The 27,384-nt window shown below is 34.4% G+C and overlaps 2 protein-coding genes across 3 annotated transcripts; both read left to right on the forward strand.

Moving 5' to 3' along the window:
• The first annotated feature begins 2,204 nt into the window (after positions 1-2,204).
• On the forward strand, positions 2,205-9,960 carry LOC125865007 (serine/threonine-protein kinase Nek5-like). The gene is made up of 15 exons (XM_049545161.1): positions 2,205-2,276; positions 2,798-2,898; positions 2,991-3,057; positions 4,035-4,100; positions 4,189-4,235; positions 4,321-4,366; positions 4,563-4,643; positions 4,728-4,770; positions 4,846-4,895; positions 5,444-5,525; positions 5,707-5,756; positions 6,204-6,277; positions 7,243-7,294; positions 7,371-8,012; positions 8,098-9,960. The coding sequence occupies exons 2-15, from the start codon at positions 2,801-2,803 to the stop codon at positions 9,691-9,693; spliced, it is 2,994 nt and encodes a 997-aa protein (XP_049401118.1). The 5' UTR covers positions 2,205-2,276; positions 2,798-2,800; the 3' UTR covers positions 9,694-9,960.
• A 3,704-nt stretch (positions 9,961-13,664) lies between these two features.
• LOC125847983 (protein CLP1 homolog) lies at positions 13,665-26,631 on the forward strand. Of its 2 annotated transcripts, none has more exons than XM_049527765.1 (11): positions 13,665-13,822; positions 16,468-16,746; positions 20,474-20,542; positions 20,671-20,763; positions 23,469-23,710; positions 23,855-23,993; positions 24,087-24,143; positions 24,918-25,052; positions 25,214-25,449; positions 26,075-26,119; positions 26,211-26,631. In XM_049527765.1, the coding sequence occupies exons 2-11, from the start codon at positions 16,531-16,533 to the stop codon at positions 26,296-26,298; spliced, it is 1,320 nt and encodes a 439-aa protein (XP_049383722.1). In that variant the 5' UTR covers positions 13,665-13,822; positions 16,468-16,530; the 3' UTR covers positions 26,299-26,631. The 2 variants fall into 2 exon arrangements, with proteins under 2 accessions (XP_049383722.1, XP_049383714.1); XM_049527757.1 differs by having other exon boundaries at positions 13,673-13,822; positions 16,479-16,746.
• The last annotated feature ends 753 nt before the right edge of the window (positions 26,632-27,384 follow it).

Genomic DNA, 27,384 nt, shown 5'->3' on the forward strand with positions numbered 1-27,384 from the left:
AAAATCAAACTTATAAAAGTAATTTGAAATTATATACAAAGATTATACTTGTTTTATTCTTCAAATGAGTCAACATTTGGATTGTTTTTTTTTTTTTTTTAAATGAGAATTGTTTATATTTTCAAAAGAGAGTGTGTATTTCATTAAACTAATAAATTGATTTGTGATCCACTTACAAAAAAAAAACAAAAAACTAAGACTGACATAGGTTCAAAATCGAACTGAAACCGATAATTCGAACAGAAAAAAAAAGTTATTAGTTTATTAATAATGAGTTATTGGTTTAGCGAGTTTGATAACAGTTTTGATTTTTTTTGTTATCAGATTATCGATTCTTAACTGTTTGAGGTTTTTTTTAACGGGTTAACCGATAACTCGATAGTAAATTAAATAATTATATTTATACCATTTTGTATATAAAGTCCATGACTTAAAGTTTGGTTTCCTATTTTTATTTCTGGTTGTCTCAAACTCTTGGTTATTCTACAATGTAAACGTGTTTGCTTTTGAGCAAGATGTAATTTGTGAACTCATGTGCATAGTTCATTTTGTTTGTCACCTTGTTTTTAAGTGATTTTCAATGTTTTCTTTTTGTGTCAAATCTTAACGATCAATAACCGATAAGTCAATATCTTAATGCTTCTATAACAGTTTAACATCTATACAAATCGATAACCAATAAGCCAAACCGATAAACTTCAAAACCAAACCGAACCGACCGATACGCAACCCTAGTTGTTACGTATTATTTCATAATTTATCGTATTATATCGTACTGCATTTTTTCAATGAATATAATGTTTGAATAGATTGTATCTTTCTCCATCGTTACATAATGTCACACATCTATAATTGAGTGATCAACTTACGAGATAAGTAGCTTAAAGGGTAGACGTATTATGAAAAGATGAAATATGATTATTAAATAATAAATAAAGATAAAATGAGAAGAAAATATTAAAGTAACGATGTGATCACACCAAATCGGTCGTTACATAGAATGGATCTTTTCATCGCTACCTAACAACAAATTTAAACGATGCAATACAATAAAATTTAAGTAACAATCAAAAATAAATATTATATTTAAACTAACAATACGAGACAATATAACATGTAACAACCATCCAAATAACAAAATTCAACAAAATTAAATTAAAGGCAGTACTATAATACAATAAATATTTTAAGAAATAATGTGTGACAACTATTTAAACAGAGTGTAACTAAACATCTACTATAAATTAATGTGTCCATGTGAGAGAAAAACAGAGTTGTACTGACTAAGAAACTAGACTACTACCCCATATTCATTATTAGAGTAATCACATCTTTCAACATTAATAATAAGGATCTTGTATCATTACTCTTTTCATTTCAAAATAAATATCACTTTAATAAAAAATAAATTATTCTAAGATAATTTTCACTTAAAAAGATTAAAAAAAAAAAAAGCTTTTTAATTTTAATTATATTCTTATATTAAAAAATCAATTTAATAAAAAATAAATTATTCTAAGATAATTTTCACTTTAAAAGATAAAAAAATGAAGCTTTTTAATTTTAATTATATTCTTATATTAAAAAATCAAATTTTCTTGATCATGTTTAATTTTAAAAAAAATCTAATAAATAAAAATAATTAAACTAATCATACCTTGTATTTCTTATTTTTCTTAGAATAAAAGATCAAAAACACATTTAAAATATCATAATTTTTCAAGTTTCATAAACTATCTTACGTACGAGTTTTCTACTTGAACTATCATTAAATATTTATCACAATACAGCTTAACGATCATCACTATTTCACATAGGAAAATTGAACATCTGATAATTGAAGCATGTTCAGACGTTCAACCCATAGACCGAATATTTTGGATGTGTTTTTTATCTTTAACTTCTTCTTTTTATATAAACGTAAAGTGAGCTAAAATAACATTTTTTTAACTCTATATTGAAATTCGATTAAATTTTAATCGCTCATTGCAAAGCCCATTCAGAGATGAGACATTTTCTCCATATCCAAATCTCAAATTCGAGACTCTGGTTAAAGATATAATAATTCCACCACTACGTCCCAATCTAATATTAGTAAATGACATTTATTTTGAAACGGAGAGAGTATTATAATATTATAATTAATGGATGTTCTCCCAGACTCCCACACATGGTTGAAGAGTTTTTAGAAAAATGTGACAACTGTTTTTTTTTCAGATCAGCCTCTTTCAAGACGAAACCAGAAATCAAAGCAATTCTACTCCTAATTTATAGCAGTAAAAGGAAATCAAAGCTTCCCACTTTCTTCTTTCTTCTTCCATTTTTTTGACTTAGCACCCAAAAGGGTCCTTCAACATTCCCTTTTTCAAGTACCCAAAAGTCTCATTTTGATTCAAATCTTACCATTATTGGAATAAAGAAACAATTTTTTGTTGTTTAAATGTCATTTCTTGAATACCCAAATGGCTATTTTGATTCAAATGAAGCATTTTTTTGTGGTTTAAATGTCTTTTCTTGAATACCCAAATGGCTATTTGAGTTTCATTCTTATCATTATTGGATAAAGAATCAATTTTTTGCTGTTTAAATGTCAATTCTTGAGTACCCAAATAGCCAATCTTACCTATTTTTGATAAAGAAATAGTATCTGTGTGTAAATTTTTGTCGGTATGGTAATTTATTTCCAAATGGGTAGGAGAAAATTGAAGTGGGGTTTGGCTGATGATGAAGAAAATGTATAGAGATTGATTGAATACCTGTTTTATCTTCTTTTTTTAACAAATTGGAGATTTTTTAGAAAATGGAGTCAAGAATGGATCAGTATGAGATTATGGAACAGATTGGTCGTGGAGCATTTGGTGCAGCAATTCTGGTGCATCACAAGCAGGAGAGAAAGAAGTAAGGAGCATAGTTTTTTTTGAGCTTTGAATTTGTCTTTTGGTTTTGTAAAATTTGTAAAATTTGATTTCTGGGGTTTATGGAATTGATAGGTATGTGCTAAAGAAGATTCGTTTGGCTAGACAAACAGAGAGATGCAGGAGATCTGCTCATCAAGAGGTACATTTTTTGTTCCTTTTAATTGGTTAAGGGTTTTACCTTTTGTCTATAGGAAATCATCTCTCTAGCTCTACGACCTAGGAGTAAGGTGTGCATATTGTTGTTGTTGTAAGGATTTTACCTTTTGTCCTTTTGTTTATATTTGAATTTACTACATAAGGAGTAAGAGGGATTACTTACTCAAAGAAGAAAAGATTCTTTAGCTATATCTATAGAGTATAATGTCCTTACCTTCCAAATTCTTAAATTGCATATGATTAGCTATTGTTAGACTTTGACTTCCACTTCTGTTTTTTTCTTTGATTTCATTCTAAGTTGGACTATTCATTGTGAGTGTTTAAAGAGGTTATTTGAGTTGATTTATCATGTGGTCACTCTATTTCAGGAAGTCACTTTCTTTGTGGTTTCTATGTTGAAGAAATTTGGAATTAATAAGATAGGGCGACTCTCTTAAATAATAAATATTAGATGAGTGACCATTTGAGAAATCAACCAGGGTAGTCACATGGTTAATAGTTAGTATAAAGTCACATTCTTTGTTAAAAAAAAATTGGAATCGAGAAGAAAGGTGACTTTCTGAGATAATAACTATCTCATCTCGGAGATCAACCTGGGGTTATTTGAAAACCGTAGAATCTCTAGATATCCCAGCTTTTGATTTTTTCTAATCTTCTCTTGCTATGAAAGCTTGTTGATTGTATTGGATATCAGTTTTATAGAGATTCCAGATTTGAAATTCATCCTGTTCTTTTAAATATAAGGGGAGCTTCATGAAGAGTACATTGCTCTAATCCATATCTAGCTTCTTAAGCTTTTCAAGATACATTATATGTATATTTTTCTGATCTGATAGTGGCATCATTCACATCACAGTGTTTGGGGACGTGTGGCTTTTCTCTGAGCATGATGCTAGTTGCGCAAACGAATCTATACTTTAAGATTTTTAACATAGGCGTAATCCAAATTTTGATGTGCAGATGGCGTTAATTGCACGGATTCAGCACCCATTTATTGTTGAATTCAAGGAAGCATGGGTAGAGAAGGTGAAAGACATGAAGTTTTGGCCACTGTGGACTTGCCTTCTCTGTGCAGATTGTAACTATTTTACTCTTTGTGTTAATTGTAATGCAGGGTTGCTATGTTTGCATTGTTACTGGCTACTGCGAAGGTGGCGACATGTAAGTTTCTTAAACAACTGAAGTTATGTTGACATAGTTTTCTATTATTTATTGCTTTAATAATAATAAGAAACATTTTTTATAGGGCTGAACTGATGAAGAAAGCAAATGGACAATATTTTCCGGAAGAGGTATGTTGATAGATTATTAAGCTTATTATTTGTTATACAATTTAGATTGTAGATCACGGACAAGGCCAAAAGTGTTTATAGCAATTAGAACTTACAAGGTGAATTGTTCACTTCATAGGTGCTGTATGATTTATCTAAAATAATCTTCAATTAATCAATATTTTTGTTTGTTGACCATTGAAGTTTATGTTTGCAGAAACTTCTGAAGTGGTTCACTCAACTACTACTGGCGGTAGAATATCTGCATTCAAATTATGTGCTGCACCGTGACCTTAAAGTATGCAATTTGATATTTGTTAATGTGTTGGTGTTTACTGTTCTCTCCTAATTTCCTAAGATAATTTTACGTCTGTTCTGGCAGTGCTCAAACATCTTTCTCACCAAGGAACAAGATGTTCGCCTTGGTAAGTTCATGCTGGTGTTTTTCACTGAGGTTGAGATGAATGCAAGTCTAAAATTGACAATACTTTTTGTTGCAGGGGATTTTGGGCTTGCAAAAACATTGAAGGCAGATGACTTGGCTTCTTCAGTATGTGTCTGATACATATATTGCCTTTTAAATTACTGCCCAATGAAGTGCAAAAATTTGCACTATAGGTCCCATAATTAGTATTGTTTGGTATGGACATTATCGAAACTTCTGATAGGGCCACTAACTTTAGTTTGCACCTGTAGAAAAGTACAGACCAAATTGGCTGACATTCTCAATTGTTTAGAATATGGCATTGAAGTTTGAACAGATATTTAGGTGATATGCTACTTTTAGTTAACTATTTTTGACATAAATATTAATTAGTTAGTGATCTAAGGAAAAAAAACTGGCACAAACTCAAGCATTGACATATTATATATAATAATTACTATAATTTTATATATGTTGCTGCTAACCTACAGACACGATACTAACAGAGAAAGCAAACCAAGGATGCAGAGTGGTCGACCCCCACCTCAAGTTCAAATAAAGGATAAAACATGAAAAGAAAAATGAAAGAGATGTCATTTACAAGTAGTTATGCAATAGCTTAGGATGAAAGAGACTCTTTTGGATGCTGATGATGTTTTTGTTAAATATTTCAGGTAGTTGGAACGCCCAATTACATGTGCCCTGAACTTCTTGCTGACATTCCTTATGGTTTTAAATCAGATATTTGGTCCCTAGGTATGGAGCTTTCTTTATCTTATGCTCTCTCCATCTAAGTAGTGCATTTATATCAAGCAATGCTATTTGACAATGGTGTCACATTGTATGAAGTACCACATGCACATTTATTTGTGATTTTGTGGGAAGATACCAACATCTACATGTCATCTGACTTTATGAGAAATGATTTCTTCACCAGGCTGCTGTATGTATGAAATGGCTGCTTATCGACCTGCATTTAAAGCATTTGTAAGATTTTTTTCTCCTCTTCTCTATTTCTTCTATTTTCATGGCAACTCCTGGGGTCTTTAATGAGAAAGAAATTGAGTTACCCGATTTGTTATTTGGCTAATTTCATACGCGGACCACAAATACTAGTGAAACTGCATATTTTAGAGACCTTAATAGTCCAAGTTATCCAGCTGTCATTGTTGCTTGAAGGTCTACTCACATGACGGATTTATGTTCATTATATAAATGCATTTCGGTACTTCTGTATTGTGAAAAGTTCTGGACGTAACCTGTTTTAGGTCTGAAAGACATTTTGGTTTCACATAATCTGCAACACACTCGCAATGTGGTGCATTTTTCTTATTGAAGCAAATAAGTGAATAACCACATCCATGAACTTTTCCTTGTATCTGTCTTCCTTGAAGTTAAGATTGGACTGAAAGTGTTTTTTTTATCACGATTCAGGACATGGCAGGATTGATAAGCAAGATTAACAGATCATCCATTGGGCCTCTGCCATCATGTTATTCTCCATCCTTGTAAGTCTGACATTTGTTCGTGTCTCTGCAAGCATAATTTACATTTTTGCTAAGCTTTTGTTATTCTTGATCCTTATTATTGTAAGTCAAGAGAATCATTTAAAGAAAAAAAGTGCTACAAAAAAGTTAATCACTATGATCTGTATAGTCCTATTGTAAAGAAAAAAGTTGTTACAATAAATAAATAAATATGAAACAGAGGAATATCAGATCGTGTATACTTTCCAATCCTTACGGCGGATGTTACGTCTTCAAGCTTTGGTATATTGTCTTTTTACAACCTTCAATTCATTTTTTCACAGAGTGTTGTTGATTTGACTTTCTCCTATTACACTTAGGACAGAATGTAAGTTTAAGTATATTCTCTAGGGTAATGAGCTAAAGTGTCTGTAGTGAATGTATTCAATCTAAAGGTATTTTTCCAATTAGTACAGCCTCTCTCCCTCACAAAGGTAGGGAAAAGGTCTGCGTACATGCTAGCCTCCGGAGACCCCACTTGTGGGATTACACTTGGTATGTTGTTGTAGTGTCTACTTCAATTATCATGGCAGTGAAATTCCATAACTTTCTGGATTTTTGTCTCTTAATTTGGAGAGGCTGAAGCATATTTCGTTGTTGTCCCCTTCCAGTTTGGATGACAGGGTAAATTGTGGAGAGCCTCTGTTTATCATGTTCCAGTTGAAAGTCAAGTCAAAACTCTTTTTCAGATTTTTGAGTTTAATTGTGCTATTCCTTCTTTTTTTATTATTGGATTTCTGTAGCAAATTTAATAACATAGAATAACCCATACACAAGTAAATTATAGTATAAAAAGCTTAACTTGAATGGAATTTATTGATTAGTATGTGCGACACTACGGCAATCCACTGATGCTCTGCTTAAGTAGTTGTTTGAATTATCAATGTATCTCAGCTCCAATCTTCATACTGAAACACTTTTCTTCTGTTATATATTGCTTTTCACAGGAAAACACTTATTAAGGGCATGCTAAGAAAGAATCCTGAGCATCGTCCCAGTGTAAGCTTACCATGTCTTGCTCCTACTTTACTTGTGTCAGATTAATAATTCAATCATTTGACATCAACCTTTCCAGGCTTCCGAGCTCCTGAAGCACCCGTATTTGCGGCCGTATCTTGAGCAATACCGACCATCCTTTATTACTCATGTAGGAAACTATCCTGAAAAACCTCTCACTACTTGCCGTGACTCAAGAAAGAATATGGCAGAAAGCCAAAGTAGTACAAGTTCCTGTAGTGATAAAGATAGTTTGAAGTCAAAGGAGAAAAACATCCAAAGCAGGGCTTCCAATTATGATTATAGGGGCACTGATGTTGATGTTGCATTTGTTGATGATGATATTGACTTTAGGCAACTTCATTCCTTTGACGAAGATCCAGGAGATGATACTTTTCTTGAAGATACAGATGACTTTGAATCTAAGAACATTATTGATGATGAGAGGAGATGTGATGCAGAAGCTAAGCAACCTAGTGCAATAAAAAATATTATGCTGGCTGTGAAAGAAGGAAAAATGAGAGAGCATAGTTCCCCAATGAGGGGCAACCGACCAAAGGTTGGTGCACAGAAAGTTAACACTGAAGCACCACCAAAGGTCCCAAAACCAAGTTCAGTTGCTCCTTCTAAACCCAATGCAGAGACGCCATCTCCCGGATCAACAAAGGCTGGATCTGATTCCACCAAAAGGAATCATGGACTGCCTGCTTTCAAGCATCAGGTAATTAGTTATCTAATCTTCTTATCTTCATTAGTATTTGCATATTGGTTTGTATGTGAAATTTTTAGTGCCCCTTTCCTTGCAGTTGCCTGTCATCGATTCCAGTCCCAGGACTAAACCTAGACATGAGGGTATCTCCTCGCCTGCTCCTTCAAAGCATGTTGCTGAAGATGGATTTCCTGCAAAGCAAAGATTGCGAACACCTCCAAACTTTACTAGACGACCATCATTCCCCAGAAGGATGAAGCAAGTGGGGCATGATGTCTCGAATACTCCTAACAATAATGTTAAGTCTGGTTCCAATGACAATTCTCCATGTCTTGAAAGGACTCCTGATTCTACGCCTGATGGCTTCCATACACATGCTACAAAGAATTGTGTGCAACATTCTCGAAGAGTTTCATTTGGAGCTTCAAAAGAAACACAAGCAGAAAGTAGTGTTTCTGCTTGTTCTTCTGTATCAATTCAAGGATTTGAACTTTGTGATGATGCAACAACTCCTTTTATGAATTTGACGGAGCAGATGCTCCAAGGTCATGAAAGAGCTACTGAAACTGAAACCACGAGATCAAGGCCCTCCTGGTCTACCACTAACTCATCTCACTCGGAGGTTGCTTTTAGTTTAGGGGAAACCCATGATAATAAGAATTCTGAACCATGCTCCATCGAGAAGTATGACGAGCATCACATTGTGGATGTTGGTGCTTGCAATCAGAAATCAAATTCAACTGTGGCCACTGACAGTGCCTTCCCTTGCTCCAAAGAAATGCCCGTCTTTGAAGATCATTCTACAGCTCGCAGACTTGATGTTATGACTGATCTTTTGCCTCTATCAGACCCCACTTCAACATCCTCTGGGGACGATAAGTTTATGGTGAAGGTGTCATCCTCAACAACAGAAATTGCCTCTCCCACTGCTCCCCCCGTTTCATTCAGCCAAACTAGTCTACCACACTCAGATGTCACTTCAAAATCCGATGATGATGACAAGTTTATTACAATGGAACTCTTGTGCACTCCCACTGAAAGTACAACTCCTTCACTCCCTCCTTTTTCACCTGCTCTAAATAATTTGTTGTCAGAGAAGGGAATTGCTCCGAAAACTATGGTTCTTGAAAAAACAGCTGCTTCTCAGCTTACACCAGCTTCTGATGATGTCATACATGTCATACGGCACAGTAGTTTCCGTGTGGGTAGTGAGCATTCAGTGATGGACACCGTGGAGAGAAATGTTGATGTTGGGCAACCGATAAATGTGGTTAGAGATGAAGTTGATAATAACAGTCGAGATGCTGTTGGGGCTCCAAATGCTTCTACTTCTGCTGGATCAGCGATTCTTAACTCCAATATCCCTGATGGTGTCCATAATAAGGAGATTGATGTAAGAAACCACAGCAGTCCTACTTCTTCAGCACAACGATTAGATTCTCCAGAACCAGCAGCAGAGGAGGAAAGGCCAGTAAAGGAAATGTTAGATGTCAAGTCTTTTAGACAGAGAGCAGATGCACTTGAAGGTCTACTTGAACTATCTGCTGACTTGCTGGAACAAGACAGATTAGAAGAGCTTGCTGTTGTTCTAAAACCATTCGGCAAGAACAAGGTCTCACCGAGGGAGACAGCTATCTGGTTGGCCAAGAGTATGAAAGGGATGATGCTTGAAGATTCTGCGCGAAATTCATGATCCATTATGCAGATTTGTATTTGCAGGTACTTGTTTTACAGTGTTGCTCACTTGCTATTATTTTTTCTTTTTGTCATTCAACTTCCTATTGAATTCACGAAGAGAAGCAGTTAAAGAAGTGCTTTGACTTCCTTTTTCACCATTAGTATTTATGTAATTCATTCACTTTTGTAATTGTAAATAGATAGATAGAAACTTTGAATAAATTTTTGATGTGCAAAATGTAAGGACGTTTTGATATTTGATGGTGTGCACTATTACATTTATGATTATCATGTCATAACTCCTTCCTTCCTTCCATTATCTATAATGAATTATTGGGTACGATGAGAGGGAGTTGTTCGGATGGTAGCCATTCCTCATTTTCAATCATAAGGTTCTGAGTTTCGAGTCACCAAAGGATAAAAAACGTGAACAACTTTGAAATCTTGATTTTGTGAAACTATTTTTAGTGAAATTTTTTTTTGTAGATTAGCTAGAACTATCTTGTCTAGATTTTATTTTTGCATTAAAAAGTGTCAAATTTTTAAGTAGTATTGAATAGAAGAAAATAATTTTTTTCCAAAAATCTCTTGTATTGTTTTTAGATCTACTATATATAGAAATAAAAACATTTGATGATACGAATATTAAATTAAAAACAAACTTATAAAAGGCTACAGAACCAATTAACCGATTAAAAGCTATGAAAAAAATTACATAATGTAACTGATTATGCCCCATAATTACGCTTTCAGATAATTACAAAATATAGCTATATTTTACATTTTATAGTTGATACACGTATCCTTATATGTGCATGAATACTGTATTAATGCTATCAACATGCCTGCTTGTATGTCAGGGATAATTTAGTAATTTTCTTTTTTCAATTTTTTTGTTTTATTACTTTATATAAATAAATTTTTTATGTAAAAACTGTTATAAGTCATAATAATTAATAACTTAAAATATTTGAAAACATATAAAAAGTTTGTGTTAACTTTCAAAATTTCATCTATACCACATAAATTGGGAGAAGTATAGATAGATAGATATTTTAAGTTGCTAATTATTGTGATTTATAGTACTTTTTATGTAATTTTCATATAATATATAGAGCAACTTTCACATATAGCAAACATAAAAATCATATTTGTATGTTCTAGCTATAGTTTGCATAATTGCACTCCATAGTAAACATAAATATGTATATTTCGTTATACATATACAAAAGAAAGCAGTTGTATAAAATGTTTCTGTTTCGATATACATATACAAAAAGATCAATTGTATAATTTGTATTTGTATAAAGCGAGAAAGAGAGAAAGACAAAAGAAAACTGGGCAGGCGAAGATTGTCTTTGTATGATCATAAGTGTATTGGACGAAAATATATGCATTTGTATATACAATTTTCTCTCACTTTATACAAACACAAACACAATGTATACATTTGTGTTTTGTATAAAGTGAGAGTGACGAGCGAGATCTAGGAGAGGGAAACGAAAATATATGTATATATACAATTTTCTCTCGCTTTATACAAACACAAACACATTTATACATTTGTGTTTGTATAAAGTGAGAGAGGCGAGGGAGACTGCCAGCGAGAATGAGAGTGGCGAGCGAGATTCACAGAGGCGAAATAGCAGCAGTTTGTTATGGGGTACAATTAAATCAAACTATGGTTATAACATTTAATTTGAATTAATAGTTTGTTATTATATACAATTTTCCCTAATATTACTCGCTTTATCCTGATTTGAGTTAATATCTCAAAATGTCACTCAACTTTGAGATTTCATGTAACAAAGTCACTAAACTTTATTTTCTATTAATAAAATTACTCAACTTAAACCTTTGTTTCAATAAAATCATTCAACTTAAATCTTTGTTTCAATAAAATCATTCAACTAAATTTATCATTAAAAAAATTGATATAGCAAAATAAATTATTTTTTATGTCATAGAAATATGAACTCCACAATGAATAAAATTAAAGAAAAATCATTAAAAATAACTTATGAATAAACTTAATTAGTGAAATAAATACTATAGTATTATTATGTATTTAAGAGTTAAAATGTATGACGATGAACATTATTGTAACAATAAATATTAAGTATGATATTATCATTGGCTTAATGATTGCTACAGTTTTTTTTTGGTAAGACATCAATTTTTTAATAACCCAGTGACGGCAACAATTTAATGTTACGGTTATTAAGCCAATGGTTATATCATTTTTTATATGACAATGATATATCCTACAATTTTTATTAATGACAATTTACGGTTCTTTTTTTTTTTAGAAAAACATCCATTATAATACATTTTAAATTTTAAATTTAAATATATTGTAATATCATAATATATTTTTCACTAATTAAGTTTGTTCTTAATTTTTTTTTATGAGTTTTCTTTAATTTTATTTATTTGTGGAGTTCATATTACATGGCATAAAAACAATAAATTTAATTGAGTGATTTTAGTGAGACAAAAGCTTAAGATGAGTGATTTTATTGATACAAAATTAAATTCAATGACTTTACCAGATAAATTCTGAAAGTTGAGTGACCTTTTGAGATATTAATTCGTCCTGATTTATGTGATACAAATAATTTCAAAAGTCAACCAATTTTTTTATAAGTTCTTTTTGATATTTAACTTGTTAATTATTGTAATTTACTGTATATTTACGTAAAATATATATCATATGAAAATTACGTAAAACATACTATAAATAAAAATAATTAACAACTTAAAATATATAAAAACATTCTAAAACATTGATGGACTTCAAATTTCATATTATATCATATAAACTGAAACAAAAAGAGTAACATATATTGGGCCCTGTGATGGCACGGGATTCCGTATCTAGTCAATTTATATATTGCACAATATGTATAATATATTTTTGATTTAAAAAATATAGCAATATTTTGAAGAAATACAATGTGACTACTGTTTTTTCCTTAACAAAATTTTCATTAATCTCGCTATCTATGATTTTTTCTAAAAAATTAAATATAAATAAACTATGATAATTTTGATACATAAATAACCCCTTCCTAAAAGATTACTAGGCTTGTTCATGGTTATGGTTAAAAAATCAAACTGAATCACAATCCTAAAAAAATCGATAAAAAATCCGATATTTGGTTTGGTTTGGTTTGATATTAAATTTTGAAAACCGATACCATTTTTAGTTTGATTTTGATTTTACTAAAAAAACAACTGCAAAAATAACCAAATCGAACCGATATAAATATATAAATTTTATAATTATTTATATATTATTCATAAATAAAATATAAATATTTTATTAAATTTTAATTAACTTAAGCCTTTAACTTTATCATTTTCTCAAGCCAACACTTAAATTTTAGCTCAACTATTACAATCCTAGGTCCAGTCCATCAAAATTCTTTACTTTAGTTTTTACCTATCATATCTCACATAAGATAGTCACACATTCTTTTAATTGAATCACTTTGTTCGTGTAATAATAATTCTAGTATTGCTTAATTGCTTAATTGAATCGATAGTATTTTTCGTGTGAATTGTTCATGTATTAGGTGTTTGTGTCTATCGAGATACATATGTCCTCTAAAAAAATATTATTTTTCAAACCGAAAAAAATCAGAAAAATTGAACCAAACCGACAGTTATTTTTTTAGTTTGGTTTGGTTCTAAAAATTTAAAAAACCAACTAGATTGATTTGATTTTGATTTTAATCAATAATCAATCAAAACCGAACCACGAACAAGCCTAAAGACCACCATAGGAGTCATTTACTTTTTTCCATATAAATTTAAATTTTCATATCATAATATTTCACAAATTTCAAACTTTATAAAAGAATTTATGTTTAGCTAGACATAACTACAAGCTTGTATAAACTCACCAAACCCCTCATATTCCAATAATTTTTCGATTTGATTTATTGGTCGGTTCGATTCTCGGAAGGTGCTAAACCCAAGAAGCTGAGTGTGAATACCTAAGCGCAACAAAAGAGACCTTTTGGATTTCGGCCCGCCAATTTCAAACAACCCACTGAACTCAACTCAACTGGAACTGAAACGACACAGCTTTCTTGTCTTCTCCGGCCAACTTGCTTTTCTCCGGCGAAGTCTCCTCGTAGGTATATCCCTATCCTTACACTCCAATTTCTCTTCTAAACGAAAAACCCTAATTTTTTTGTTATTCCTTGCCCTAATGATGATTTTGGGTTTTAAAAAATTGCATATTTGGATTGTATTGCAATGTTTTTTTTGTAATTTTTTTTATTTGATTGTGTTTGAATGTGTATAAAGTTTGTACCTTGGGTACCCAAGGGTGTGGTCTAGTGTCAATTGAAGGTAGGTTGAGAATTGTGAGGTTTCAGGTTCAAATCTTTGTAGAGACGAGAAATTGTAGTTTATTTCTTGCTATCTTGTTCAAGTTTTAGTGGATAAAGTGCTGCTAGTGTATAAAGTGTGTAACTTGGGCTCCCAAGGTTGTGGCCAGTGTTAATGAAGTAGGTTGAAAATCATGAGTTGTCAAGTTGAATTTCAAATCCCTGTATAGACAGGAATTATTTCTTTCTATTTGTTCAAATTTTGGTGGACAAAGTTATCGTTTACATGTGCTGGTGGTGTATAAAGTGTGTAACTTGGGCACCTAAGGTTGTGGACAATGTTAATGAAGTAGGTTGAGAATCATAAGGTGTTAGGTTTAAGTCCCTGTACATACAAGAATTATTTCTTTCTATATGTTCAAAATTTGGTGGACACTTACATGTGCTGGTGGGACCTAGTGGGTACCCTGGCGGTGCGGACACTATGGTTGTAAAAAAATAAATGGGAAGTGTGTAACTTGGTGTTCAATTGGTCATTAGACTGATAATGCAGTAAGTTGTTTCAATATTTTTATAAGCAAGTTCCTGCACAAGTGTTTCAAATTTCATTGTTTTGCTTGTGGTTATTTTGAAAAGTTACTTATAGTTATCCTTTATGCACTTTTATTCCCTCTAATCCAATTTAGTTGGGGTCGTCTATTTTAATTCTCTGTAGTTTTTCCACTCTATTCAGACCCATTCCTATGCATTATTGGGAAAATTTGTCTCTCAAGGCATATCAAGGGCGGATGGAAAGAGGCAATAACCCTATTTGCTTCTTCCTCTTGCCAAGAATAAAGAATTTGATTGAAAAGTGTTTTTTCGTTAATCTAGTATTTTTTTTCCTGGCAATGTGAATAAATAGAATACACACTTCCAAAAAAATGAGTTTTTGTTGGGGCTCGCCCAATGAAAGAACAAGTCTCTGCTACAACTACCTAAGCTTTAAAAGGCTTAGATTGTCGTATAGCTCAAAGTAGATAGGAGGGAGTCTAGTTGGTAACCCCAGTGAGCTCCTACCACATTCAGATTTGATCTATTTACTCAAAAATTTATCCAATGACTTTACAGTCACCAATACAGCCCCAAGAAGTATCAAACATTAACCACCACATTTGTTCCTACATTGATATACAACTTTATAAAGTCTAACCAATAAAGACCACAGTCAAACATTCGACTTGATGTTAAGTCTTGATCCCAACTAGTTAATCTCACCTATGTGGATAGCAGGATACATATAAAAATGAAAAGAGTATGCCCTTCTTTTTTCCTTTCTTATCATCCTCTGTATAGATATTACAATCTGATCCTTATCCTTTTATCTATTAATGTTTTGCAACTGCTGCAGGTTTATTTTGACTGATTTTTGTGGATTTTTCCTTCACTCCCTTAGCTAGGTCACAATGTGTAATGCATAAAACATATAAATATGTATGTGTATACATACAGGACATATCCTCCCACCCTCGCTTCCCGTTGACTGAACCACCCAACCTCTTGGTTGGAAGTGGAGGGCTCTTGCCTTTGGAGCAACCTTACTTTTACTGCATGGGAATATAGTTACAGCCTAGCACACATAATGGTGCTATTGTTTCATCTTCCTAGGATTCATCACGTGTGCTCTGTTTCCCAAGTGAAAATTTATGATGCATGAACATTAAGTAATCCTCACTTCAGCTTATATCACTAGTTTTATTTCTTTTCTTTCTCGAACCTTTTTTGCATGGTATGCTTTTCTCTTGTTCTTAATTTATGTAACAGTCTTGCAAAAGTTATGCTTTCATGCTCTTCATGCTTATTAGAAGCTGGTGATAAGAAGTTATAATACTCCTTCTCAAAAGAAGTTATAATGCTTAAAAATTACAAACAAGATGTATTCATGCCATTGATACGCCTCTGATCAGCATTTAATGCTTATGAAGGAAGAGATGTGCTTGTTTCTATAGCTAAACTTGGGCTTTGATATATAGGTTAGTGACAATAACAGGTAGAAAGATGTGATTGAGAAAATAGGTTATCTGTGTTCGTCTAACTGTGATTATGAGGAAAAGAAAAAGTTTCCTTCAACTTGAAGCAATAGTTCCAAATTTGCATATCTTTCATTTGGAGCGACCAAAACAATAATTTCAATGGTTAAGCAATGCATGCCCAATTGATTTGAAAATCAAGAATTGATACGCCATTTTAAAATAACTGATAAAAATATGTATATAAGAGTTCATTTGAGCATGCTGCTGTCTGTTCTTCATGGGTACTGAAATGAGGTCACTTAGTTTAACCACAACATTGTCCATGGACACTAGTAAAGGAGAACCATACAGAAGGAAAAGAAAGGCGTGAAATTGTTTTCCATTCTCATTATTAGTAGAAAGCATGATCTTTCTTTAACTCTTCTGTTTTAACTGAAGTGTACCCATAGGCTTGGTGAAAATTTCCAGACAATTGGAGCCAACAAGAGAAGCATCTCTGATATGGCTTATGGAGGCACAAATGTCAATCCATTGGCAGCAACAGGTGGTTCAACAACAGTGAGGCAGGTGAAGCTGGAAAAAGAATGTGAGCTCCGAGTTGAAGCCAGCGCTGACTCTCCCCTCCGTCTTCGGCTCCTAACTGGCACGGCTGAGATTTTTGGGACTGAAATCCCACCTGGAATCTGGCTCAACTTCCCTCCAAGACTTAAATTTGCAGTATGATTCTATATCCATCATCTATGCAATGAAATGAATGTGTGCCCTCGAATGATTGCTTAACTGTGAAAATCTTTGCTGGATGCATCTAGTAGATGCCTCAAGTTTCATTAATATATCGTTTGCACATGAGTATCAATTTAGGTTATGTTTGATAAACAGAACTGCTTACTGACATACAAGGATATGAAAAATTCTTTCTAGATTTACATGGATTAGAAAGAGCCTAGCTAGATGGAGTAGTTTCCAGTTTCCACTAGGGGGAGCTATTCATAATTGCAGGGATAACCCCCCCTCCCCAAATGCTTTGGTCTAGGTAAGATCGCAACCATCGTGTATGTCACAGGTTCAAACCTGCCTAACACAAGAGCATGGTATATATTTTATTGGATAAGGTAAAGGTTTACTAACTGAGTACCAAAGGTAGAGAGGTGGGCCCATTTCCACCGAGTTTCGAACTGTGCACCATTGGCTCCTTGGAGATTTCTTGGGTATAAAGAAAACTGCTATAAAAGGACAGGAGAAGGTACAGAAGGCGTCCTTACTAAGAATATCGGACATGTTCTGCTATACTAGTCAGTTGATTGAAATAGAGATGCTGGATTAGAAGAAGCAGTGGGCTTGTGGGGGAGTTTCTTTTGATGTTTAGAACTGAAGAAGGGTTTTGCATAAGGAAACATTCTATTGCTAGTTATTGTTGTCGTCTGGAAATTTTAACTCGTCATGAGAATCGTTCTGCAATCACATTTGGGTTGAACTCCCGAGTTTTCTGCAACCTTCAAAGAAATATCTTCTTCTATTGAGTAAGGCAAGTTGTATTACTGTTAGGCTGCACTAAGTTGGTGCTGAAACTGTTACTCGAAAACTAGCAAAAAATTACTTAAGGAACTAACAAAGGCAATCGAAGAAGCATTCTTTACAAGATCTAATTTAAATGCCAAAAAAGTGCTGCAGTAAACAAATTAGCTTTTGTCTTCTGTATAGGGTTTGCCTTGCCTTGCCTTCACACACTTTTTGTTTCTTTCTCTCCATAAGGTTCAGCAAATACCTGCAGGAATGGTATACCAAATATTTTTGAGTCCCTTCTTAGACTTTTCTGTTCCAACAAAGAATCAGCTCCAGAATGGTACCTAGGATGCTCAAACAATAGGTTGGTACCACAACTGAGATGCTAAGAGACAGTGTTAGCAGTTTATGATTGATGTTAAAATCTGCTGCTAAGTGCAACCTTAAAAGAAGCTAGATGCTTCAACACTTGGCCTGTGGTAGGGGAACTCTCTGTGTAGTCCGATACATGGTATTTGTGGATACAGTATTTTAGTTTGTTATTAATCTAAAGAAGAATAATTTGGATATATTTGTGGGAGGTTTTATTACTTTCGAGGTGGTCTTTGGCAGACATGTAAATTTGGTTGAAGGTTTGCTTGTTTGTGGTAGGCGATGTTACAAATACTAGTAGTTGGTTTGGGATACTTTGTTGTACAATTGACTCATTTTTTGCTACTTATTTTGACTACCTTCATAAGCTAGTTTGATGCAATATCTTGTGTTTGGTGGATGTTAGAATTCCCGTATTAGTTGTGGATGGGTAATTGATCTCCTTATATGGTTGTAGAACCAGAGATGTCATGAAGGAAAGCAGAGCAACATACAAAGATTTAAGCTTAACTGTTTAGCTCTGTATTATTTTTGGTGTAAACAAGTAGTCTTAGATATCTCAGAAGTAATCAACACAACTATAGACTGGCTGTAACTTGGTAGGTATAGGAGCCCATGTAACTACAACACTTTTGGAGGGGAACTGCACTTTTGAGGTAGTATACCTATGGATAAATATAGACTAACTGTTACTTTTATAAAAAAAATAAAAATAATCCTCATAATGACGTTTGGGTTGAGTTAGGTCAAATTTCAATTTTTAGCATGTTATTAGAGCTAGATGAATCCATCTGAATTCTTGGTTTACCCGATGTTCCTCCCCCCCTCCCACATCGGGTGTGGGATGGGCAATTTGTCTTCTTATATGGTTTTGAACCTTATAACTTTATGAGTTAGATTTTGGGTTTGAGCTAGACCCAAGGTCCTTTTATTAATAGTAGATATAGCTTGCTTCATAGAAAGAATACTTATCAACTGGGGGTTAGCTAAATTGACACACAGTTCTTTGAATAGCATTCTGATTATTTTCTAACATTGTTTTGGTTATATGGCATTGTTGGAGCAGTATTGAGTCCTTGAGCAGGTGGTTATGAAGATTTCGTAACTCCTATGAAAGGTATAGATTGTGGAGGTTTTGAATTGCTATGATATGAATTGAGATAGACCAATGATGTGCAAAGACAATTCATGCTCCTCTGGTATTACCTCCTGGAAAAGCGCAAGGATGAATTGAGGAGCCTTCTCCAAGTACATATTGGATGCAAGGTGGAAATGGTGAGAAAATAAGTTCCAGACGAATTTATGGCCTGGAGACACCTCTAGAGATGACTGTCAAAAAAAAGACACCTCTAGAGATGACTACACAAAACTCTTGAGAATTATTTTTGATGAGAATATTATGGTAGCAAAAGACTATGTTCTTTCAAGTGATGGACAGATCTGTAATTTGAAGTCTAAGAGGAGTATGATGATTGAGAATTACAGATGATACATTAGCGACTAAGTAGGTTATATGAGTAGGTGAAGTTGAATGGGGGGTGCTGATACAATTCGTTATGAGGTAGACTAGAAGGGTAGGTTCTTCAATGAAAACTTTCTATTCCAGATTGTCTCAAGGAGTGGTTGAGCTGCACTGTTTCATGATGAGAAATATGGAAGGAAAAGCACCTCTAAGGGCTCATTTGGTATGTGGGATGGGATAAGCAAGGATATCCCATGGGATTATTTTGCCCTACCTTCTATATGGGATAGTAATCTCACCATTTTAGTACAAATGGTGGGATAAAATAATCCTGGGATTAGCCAACACCTCAAAGCAAACATGTTATAAAGTTAATCCCAAAATTTATCTCGAGATTATTATCCTTATCCCACACACCAAACGAACCCTAACAGTATCCTTTTTGGGTTAGAGAACATCTTAGAGCAATCTTGAAAGTAGATAACCTTCACAGAAGAGGGAGACTGTTGCAACAGATTAGTGACATGTGACAGATAGGAGCAACCAGCCAATCATTTACTTCTTCACTGTGGAGTAGCTGAGTAGTAGCATATTTTCCTAGCTTTGGCATGGACTAGGTAATACAAGAAAAAGAAGGGATTTGTGAAGTGGAAGAGAAGTAGGGTTCCAATGTCTCAGCAATATTTGGGACACTACTCCCCTTTGTATAAAATGATCTCTTTGTAAAGAGGGACGGAGAGTGCTTTGAATGTCAAGTTGTTGCTGTGCATAAATTTTAGATAATAGCTAGTTAAGCGTCTTTGTTCTTTTGGTGTATATGCTTAGACAGTTTTTGGGTTTTGAGAGCTTTTGAGATGTAATCTTTATACATCACCTTTGTGTTGCAGTAATTATTATGTGCCAAATATTTTATTTTACCTTGGAAAATGCAAAAATGCATTTACGTATGGAGTGGTTCTTTACTTCAACGTCTGTTAAAAGTGAATCAAACTCTTTTCTAGTGGAAAATAAGAATAAGAATGGCCTTATAGATGTCTTGCTCAAGATTTTGCATCTTGTGAGAATATGTATTCCTTTATTTTGACATGTTCAAGTTTTTCAATCTAGGTTTTTACTTGGTATGGAGCCACAATCGAGATGGACGGTTCCACTGAAACTGATTATACAGCAGATGAGGTGTGGCCTCTCTACCTATCTGTATTTTTTTCTAAGTTTCTGCATTTTTTATATCAAATGGTGAACTTTGATTGAATTGAGCTACACTAAACCGAATGACTAAAGGCATTTATATTTTTTGATTCTAGACGCCGATGATAAGCTATATAAATGTCCATGCTGTACTTGATGGACGTAGAAATCGTGCCAAAGCTTCTCCTAGTGATTCTGACACTTCTCAGGTATTATTTGGTTATTGTTCAGCGCAGAGTAAAAGTCAAAACTCAAAAGGTTCTTTTTGTCTTACTTTATCATTTATTCTTCTAGTCTTCTGTTTTGGGGTATCCAAAAACCATCTGCTTTCTCTGATTTACAAAATCACTGACAAACTTTGTACCATGGAGGATGTTTACAATTGTAGGGATGTGCGTGTATGTGTTTGAGAGAGAGAGATATAACTATTTGCTCTTCTAATCTTCTGTTTATAGGGTATTAAGAAACCAACTTCTTCCTTACAAAATCACTGACAAACTCTTTGTATCATGGAAGTTGTTTACAATTGTAAGGGAATGTGTGTGTGAGAGAGGAAGACATACTAGAAATGCTTGGCACTAGTAATTAACATGCCTCAATGATGGTATTATATGGTTAATGAATGTGGAAGCTATATAAAAGCCAAAATTGCAAGCTAAGCTAGGTTCACCTGGCTAGTTTTATCAAAGGCATAAAGGTGTTGAATTCAATTGGGATTTAGGTGCAAACCATAGATAAAGAACTAGCTTAATGAAAAATAATACAATTGAAAGGAAAGATAATATATATATATATATATAACACCCTTCGGGGTGGCCCAGTGGTTTGGGCTTGGGACTTCCATGTTCGAGGTCTCAAGTTCGAAACCTCTTGCCAGCATAAACAAGGGGTTTTCTTAGTGTGGGTTACCTCTCTTGTGTGGTTTGCGAGCTATGGCATAGGAGTGGGGGTTTTACCCCTTGCGCACCCAAAGGATAGCGGCTGCGATATTCCCTTGTCATAAAAATAAAATAATATATATATATATTATTTATTTATTTATTTATTTTTAATTTTTTTTTTTGATAACTGAGAAATTCATCTGTGACCCGCCCTTTGGACCAATCACAGCCTTCTAANGTGGGATTTCACTGGGTTGTTGTTGTTGTTGTTGTTGTTGTTGCTTTGCGTGGCGTGAGGCTTGAACCTGCAACCTAAGCCACAAATCCTCCACCTTTTGCCACTCGAGCTAGGCCTTGGGGGCAAGAATTTGTCCATCAGAGTGACCTTGCTAATCTGCATTAGTATATCCAACAGTTTGCTCATGTCCTTGATCTTTTGTAAAGTAGTCCTCTCGCTAGAGCATATTTTTATGTATTAAGAATAACTGTTTTTTAATGACTATCACAAATAGAATTCAAGAAATGACCTACTACACTTACTAGGGAGGCAGTTTCATGTAGAGTCACAGTGAGATACCTTAACTTGCCTGCCAAACTCCCCTAACCTTCTAGAAGTTAAAGTTTAACAGTTGGGTCCATCATTGTATTAATAGGTCTATAGTTTTTTATTCCAGACTCATTGAGAATATAAGTAGCATTTCCTTTGTGAAGTGATAATTCCTGATTTGGATTGAGCAATCTTAATACCTAAGAAGTACCCCAATCAACCATGTCCTTGGTCTAAAGGTGTTAAAAAAGGTAATGGGGCCATTCATCTCGTAAGGAGATTGGTGGAGCAATATAGGTAGAGGAAGAGACTTAAATATGGTGTTCATTGACCTAGAAAAAGCATACGACAAGGACATTAAGGCGATTAAGGACATATATAGTGGAACCAAGATTCGGGCAAGGACAATGAGAGGAGACTCAGAGCACTTCCCAGTTATGATGGGGTTGCACCAGGGGTCACCTCTTAACTTGTTTTTATTTGCCTTGGTGACGGGTGAATTGACGCAACATATCTAAGAGGAGGTTCCATGATGTATGCCATTTGTAGATGGCATAGTATTGATTGACGGGACACGCGGCACAATTAATGATGGTAGAGGTTTGGAGACATGCTCTGGAGTCTAAAGGGTTCAGGTTGATCAGGACTAATAGCCTTTTTGGCCAAGCTTTGGGAGATAAAAAATGCTTATTTTAGAAAAGTTAGGTGTTAGACCAGGTTGTTGGAAGAAAATAAGTATTTCTAGGGTGGAGCAGAATTTGCTTTTCAGAAGCTTAAAAAGTAGCTTTTCCCCAAAACACTTTTATGAAAAGCACTTTTGAGAAAATAAACTTAGAAGCACTTTTAAAAAGGTTTGTCAAAAAAAAAAAAAAGCACTTTTAAAAAGGTTGGCCAAATGTGCTTTTAAAATTTTATGGCCGAACAAAAGTTGTTTCTCACCAGAAGTACTTTTTGAAAAAGCAACAACAACATACCCAATATAGTCCCAGAGTGACATTTGGGGAGGGTAGAGTGTACGATCCTCTGCCTCAGAGGTGAGGTAGAGAGGTTATATCCAATACACCCTCGACTCAAGACAAAAACAGTTTAGAGAAAGATGTAATGGAAGGGTAAGAGACGATAGATAATAACAAAACAATTGATAGTAGCAGAACAATTCTACAACAATAATCCTATAATCTAACTATAGGAGACTACAAGACTAAGAGGTAATATGTGAAGGATAGAAGCCTGCTTTTGTGTACAATGATACTTCATCCTTTTTGGTAAACGGAAGATGATACTTCACTTCGGATGATTGGAAGCGGAAATGGCTTCTCTTAGGGTGCTCTGGCAGACTTTAAATTATCCTAGTTTTGATATATGTTGAAGTTTTCTATTCTAATCTTATTCTTACCTTCTTTCTGTTAATTAACCATACAGATAACAGAACAGTCAGAACTGCATGTGTTTCATTGACAAGTTTTAACATACTTGATTTATTCAGGGCCCAAGAGTTATTGTTGTGGGACCTACAGATTCCGGCAAGAGTACTCTGTCAAGGATGCTTCTTAGTTGGGCTGCGAAACAGGGATGGAAACCTACTTTTGTTGATTTGGACATAGGTCAAGGATCGATAACTATTCCAGGATGTGTTGCTGCTACACCAATCGAGTTGCCTATTGATCCAGTTGAAGGAATTCCACTTGAGATGCCTATGGTCTACTTCTTTGGCCATGTGACTCCTAGGTAGAAACTTTGTACCTTAACATTTATCTTCACATCGTGCCTCTTATACATGATAAAGTTTGTATGAAGAAAACTTGCTTTAGCACTTGCAGTTTGCGTTTGGCATATTTACTAACTAGCAGATACCACTTTCCTATTTAACAGTGCCAACATAGATCACTACAAGGTACTCGTCAAGGAGCTTGCTCAGACTCTGGAGACGCAATTTTCTGGCAATGCTGAATCTCGAGCTTCAGGCATGGTAATAAATACAATGGGATGGATAGAGGGAGTTGGTTATGAGGTATTTAAGCTCAATTCTGTGTGTTTTTAAGTGTAAAAGACAGTGTGGGTAGCATTTAGAGTTTTGTGGTCACTGTTCAGTCTTATTTTGCAGTTGCTACTCCATGCGATTGATACGTTCAATGCCACAGTTATTCTTGTCTTGGGTCAGGTATGTTCCACTACTGACAGTGAAGTCTATTTTATATGAGAAATTTTGCGCGTGAAGGCATTTGATATTATGATGTAATTAATATAAAGGGAAACCCAAGTCCTGTGAACCAGGGTATTAAAATTCTCTCGGACACTTTATTGGTTGGAATACTCTCCCAGTAGGCAGTTGTCTGTGAAGTACTTCACCTTGGAGTTTTGTTACTTCAGTTAATCTCCATTCTCCTAGAATGAATCTCTTAGTGGTTTAGAAGGTTAGCAGATAATGATGTATATTGCTTACAACTTCCAAGAAACTGGATATGGAAGTTGTGATTGTTGTTTTTTTTAATGAAGAATGATACACATACTTGGAAGTTGGAACTTCTTTTATCTTCTGATTGTCAGCCATGCATCAATGTTGTTACTAGGAGTAAGTGATGTACCTTTTTCTCCCAAAAAATTAATATAGAAACTATATCTGAAATAAGGGGTATTAAACTGAAGAAGAAGCTTTGCAGTAAATGAAGCATTCTATTTTGATAATTTCACACTTCTATTTATGTTGTTTGGCTTTTGATTGTTCTAGCGATCAGTACAGTTTTCTCCCTGGTCATCACTATATTCAGATTGTAATGGCAACCCCCCCCCTCCAAAACAAAAAAAAAAGGAAAATAGAAACGAAAAAATAATTGACCTCAAGAATTAGTATCCATAAATTGCTTTTTCGTAGAGCTATTTTATACACAGCAAGAGTTGTATCTTATTTCTATTATGTGGTTGGTACTCTGGGTAGGAAAAACTTTGCAGCATGCTAAAAGATGTATTGAAGAATCGGCCTAATGTGGATGTGGTGAAACTTCAAAAATCTGGTGGTGTTGTATCAAGGAATGCAAAAGTACGGCAGAAAGCAAGGGGCTACAGAATACGGGTACAGATTTCCTTTATAGCTTAGTAATAAAGAGAGTTGGGAGTTGGTCCCAGTTCATGCACTGGGACAATGCTTGCTCTTAGGGAGTATGGTACTCTTACTTTTCAGCTTATCCTTGTAATGCAAAACCAACATTTTTTCTGTCTTTGCTTCTTCCCCAGGAATATTTTTATGGCCCTTCGAATGATCTCTCACCACATTCTAATGTGGTGAACTTCAGTGACTTGTTCATCTACCGTATAGGGGGTGGACCACAAGCTCCACGCTCAGCTTTACCTATTGGTGCAGAGCCTGCTGCAGATCCTACAAGATTGGTTCCTGTTAGTATCAGCCGAGACTTGCTCCATTTGGTTCTTGCTGTCTCATATGCCAAAGAACAAGATCAAATAATTTCCAGGTGAGGCTGATCATAATGTCATAATTGTATAATACATGACTAATATTAAAATTTACAACTAAATAATATACTCGTTAGGCTATTCTGAAAGGTAACTATTTTATTTACAGCACAACAACTGAGGGTTAATTCCTTCATGATACCATTCACTCCACTCCCTGCATAAATCTTAAATATCTTGTATTACACAAATCTCATAGAACTTCAATGTCAGAGTGAAATTGTTATGAAAATCAAGAGTACTTCCATTAAAATGCGAGGAGGCTTGTGTAATTGTATTAGGAGCCTCAGTTTCATCCCTTGCTTGGGCTTGGGCTTGGGCTTGGGACTTCCATGTTGGAGGTCTCAAGTTCGAAACCCCTTGCTTGCGAAAGCAAGGGGTTTGCCGGGTCAAGCTTGCCTAGTGCAGGTTACCTTTCCTATGTGGTTTGCGAGCTATTACATAGGAGCAGGGGTTTTACCCTGTGCGCACCCAAATGGTAGCGTCTATGAGTTTCCCTTTAAAAAAAAAAAAGGAGCCTCAGTTTCATCACTTAGTGATGTAGCATGGAAATTTGAACGTTTTCTCTCTTTATTCTTTTTGTTCAAGTTATCTTATCATTTACTTCTTTTATTCCCATGTCAGTAATGTTGCTGGATTCATCTATGTAACCGACATAGACTTACACAGGTTTGTACTCAAAATGTCTTCTTATTAGACAATCAAGTTTACGATTCTGAATGCTAGTATGATCTTTATCTCTGATTATCTCTATTTTCAGGAAAAAGATAACATATCTTGCACCATGTGCTGGAGAACTTCCAAGCAAAAACCTAATTGTGGGAACCTTAACATGGATCGAAAACTGAAATGTATAACTGCAGTAGCCGGTGGTTTTTCAGTCTTTGAGCTTTGTGCTTCCTATAGAGAGAGTGGGACAGCATGGAAACGCCCGCTAAGCTTTTGGTGTCGTAGAAATTAGTAGGCTTTTCTGTGATGACCGTATTATACTACTGTACCATAGGTGTTAAGCTTTATGGAGAAAAAACGATTGTACAAATAGCAATAGCCCCTCACCTCTTATACTGCCAAATGATAGTTTCAATTGTCTTTTGGCATTATTGGAGTTTAAAACTTAGCAGTTAGACATTTTGACATCCCTGAGTTTCTGGAAAAGCATTAATGTTATTCTCATTTTGACATCCCTGAGTTTAAACTTAGCAGATAACATTGTGAGACTTTCTTTGAAGTTAGTATTATTTTTTTTTCCGTCTCTCATCCGGTGTCTGGTACCCACATTGGAGCTTGACTGAATTCGGATTGCGCTAGAAAGTCCTACATTAGGGGGTAAAGTGTTGCATAACAAAGGCGACTTCATACCTCCGGGACTCAAACTCGTGCTTACCAACTCCATCATAACTATTGTTGGTTCTTTGAAATTATTCTTCTATTTTGTTTGATAGATGAAATGACAAAGCAAACAGTACATGAAAACATGACAAGATATATCAATAGCTAGAGGTGTCAAATGAGCGGGTTATGTTGATTTTGGGGGTTCTGAAATGGGCTAAGAAATGAGTCATAGTTAAACCAGCTTAATTCTTATTAAGTGTTTAGTTTGAGGAAACAACTTTATGTTAAGTTTGTTCAAAGAGATAAGTGAGACTTTAGTTTGTATTTTTAGGGCGTGTTTGGTATGAAGGAAAATGTTTTTTTAGAAAATGTTTTCTTGGAAAACAAGTAGATTTTTTACTTATTTTCTCATGTTTGGTTGGTGTGTAGAAATATTTTCCGGAAAAGATTTTTTAGTGTTTGATTTAGGAACTTTTAATTTTACTAGAGAATATAAAATAATTTTTGAATTGAAATTGAAAATATATTTTTAAAAATAACCTTGAAACAAACTTAAATTCTTTTTGGAGGGGATGGAGGGCTGATGGGGAGGGGGGGGGGGG

The sequence above is a fragment of the Solanum stenotomum genome, chromosome 1 (genome assembly GCF_019186545.1).
Source record: "Solanum stenotomum isolate F172 chromosome 1, ASM1918654v1, whole genome shotgun sequence".
NCBI lineage: Eukaryota > Viridiplantae > Streptophyta > Magnoliopsida > Solanales > Solanaceae > Solanum > Solanum stenotomum.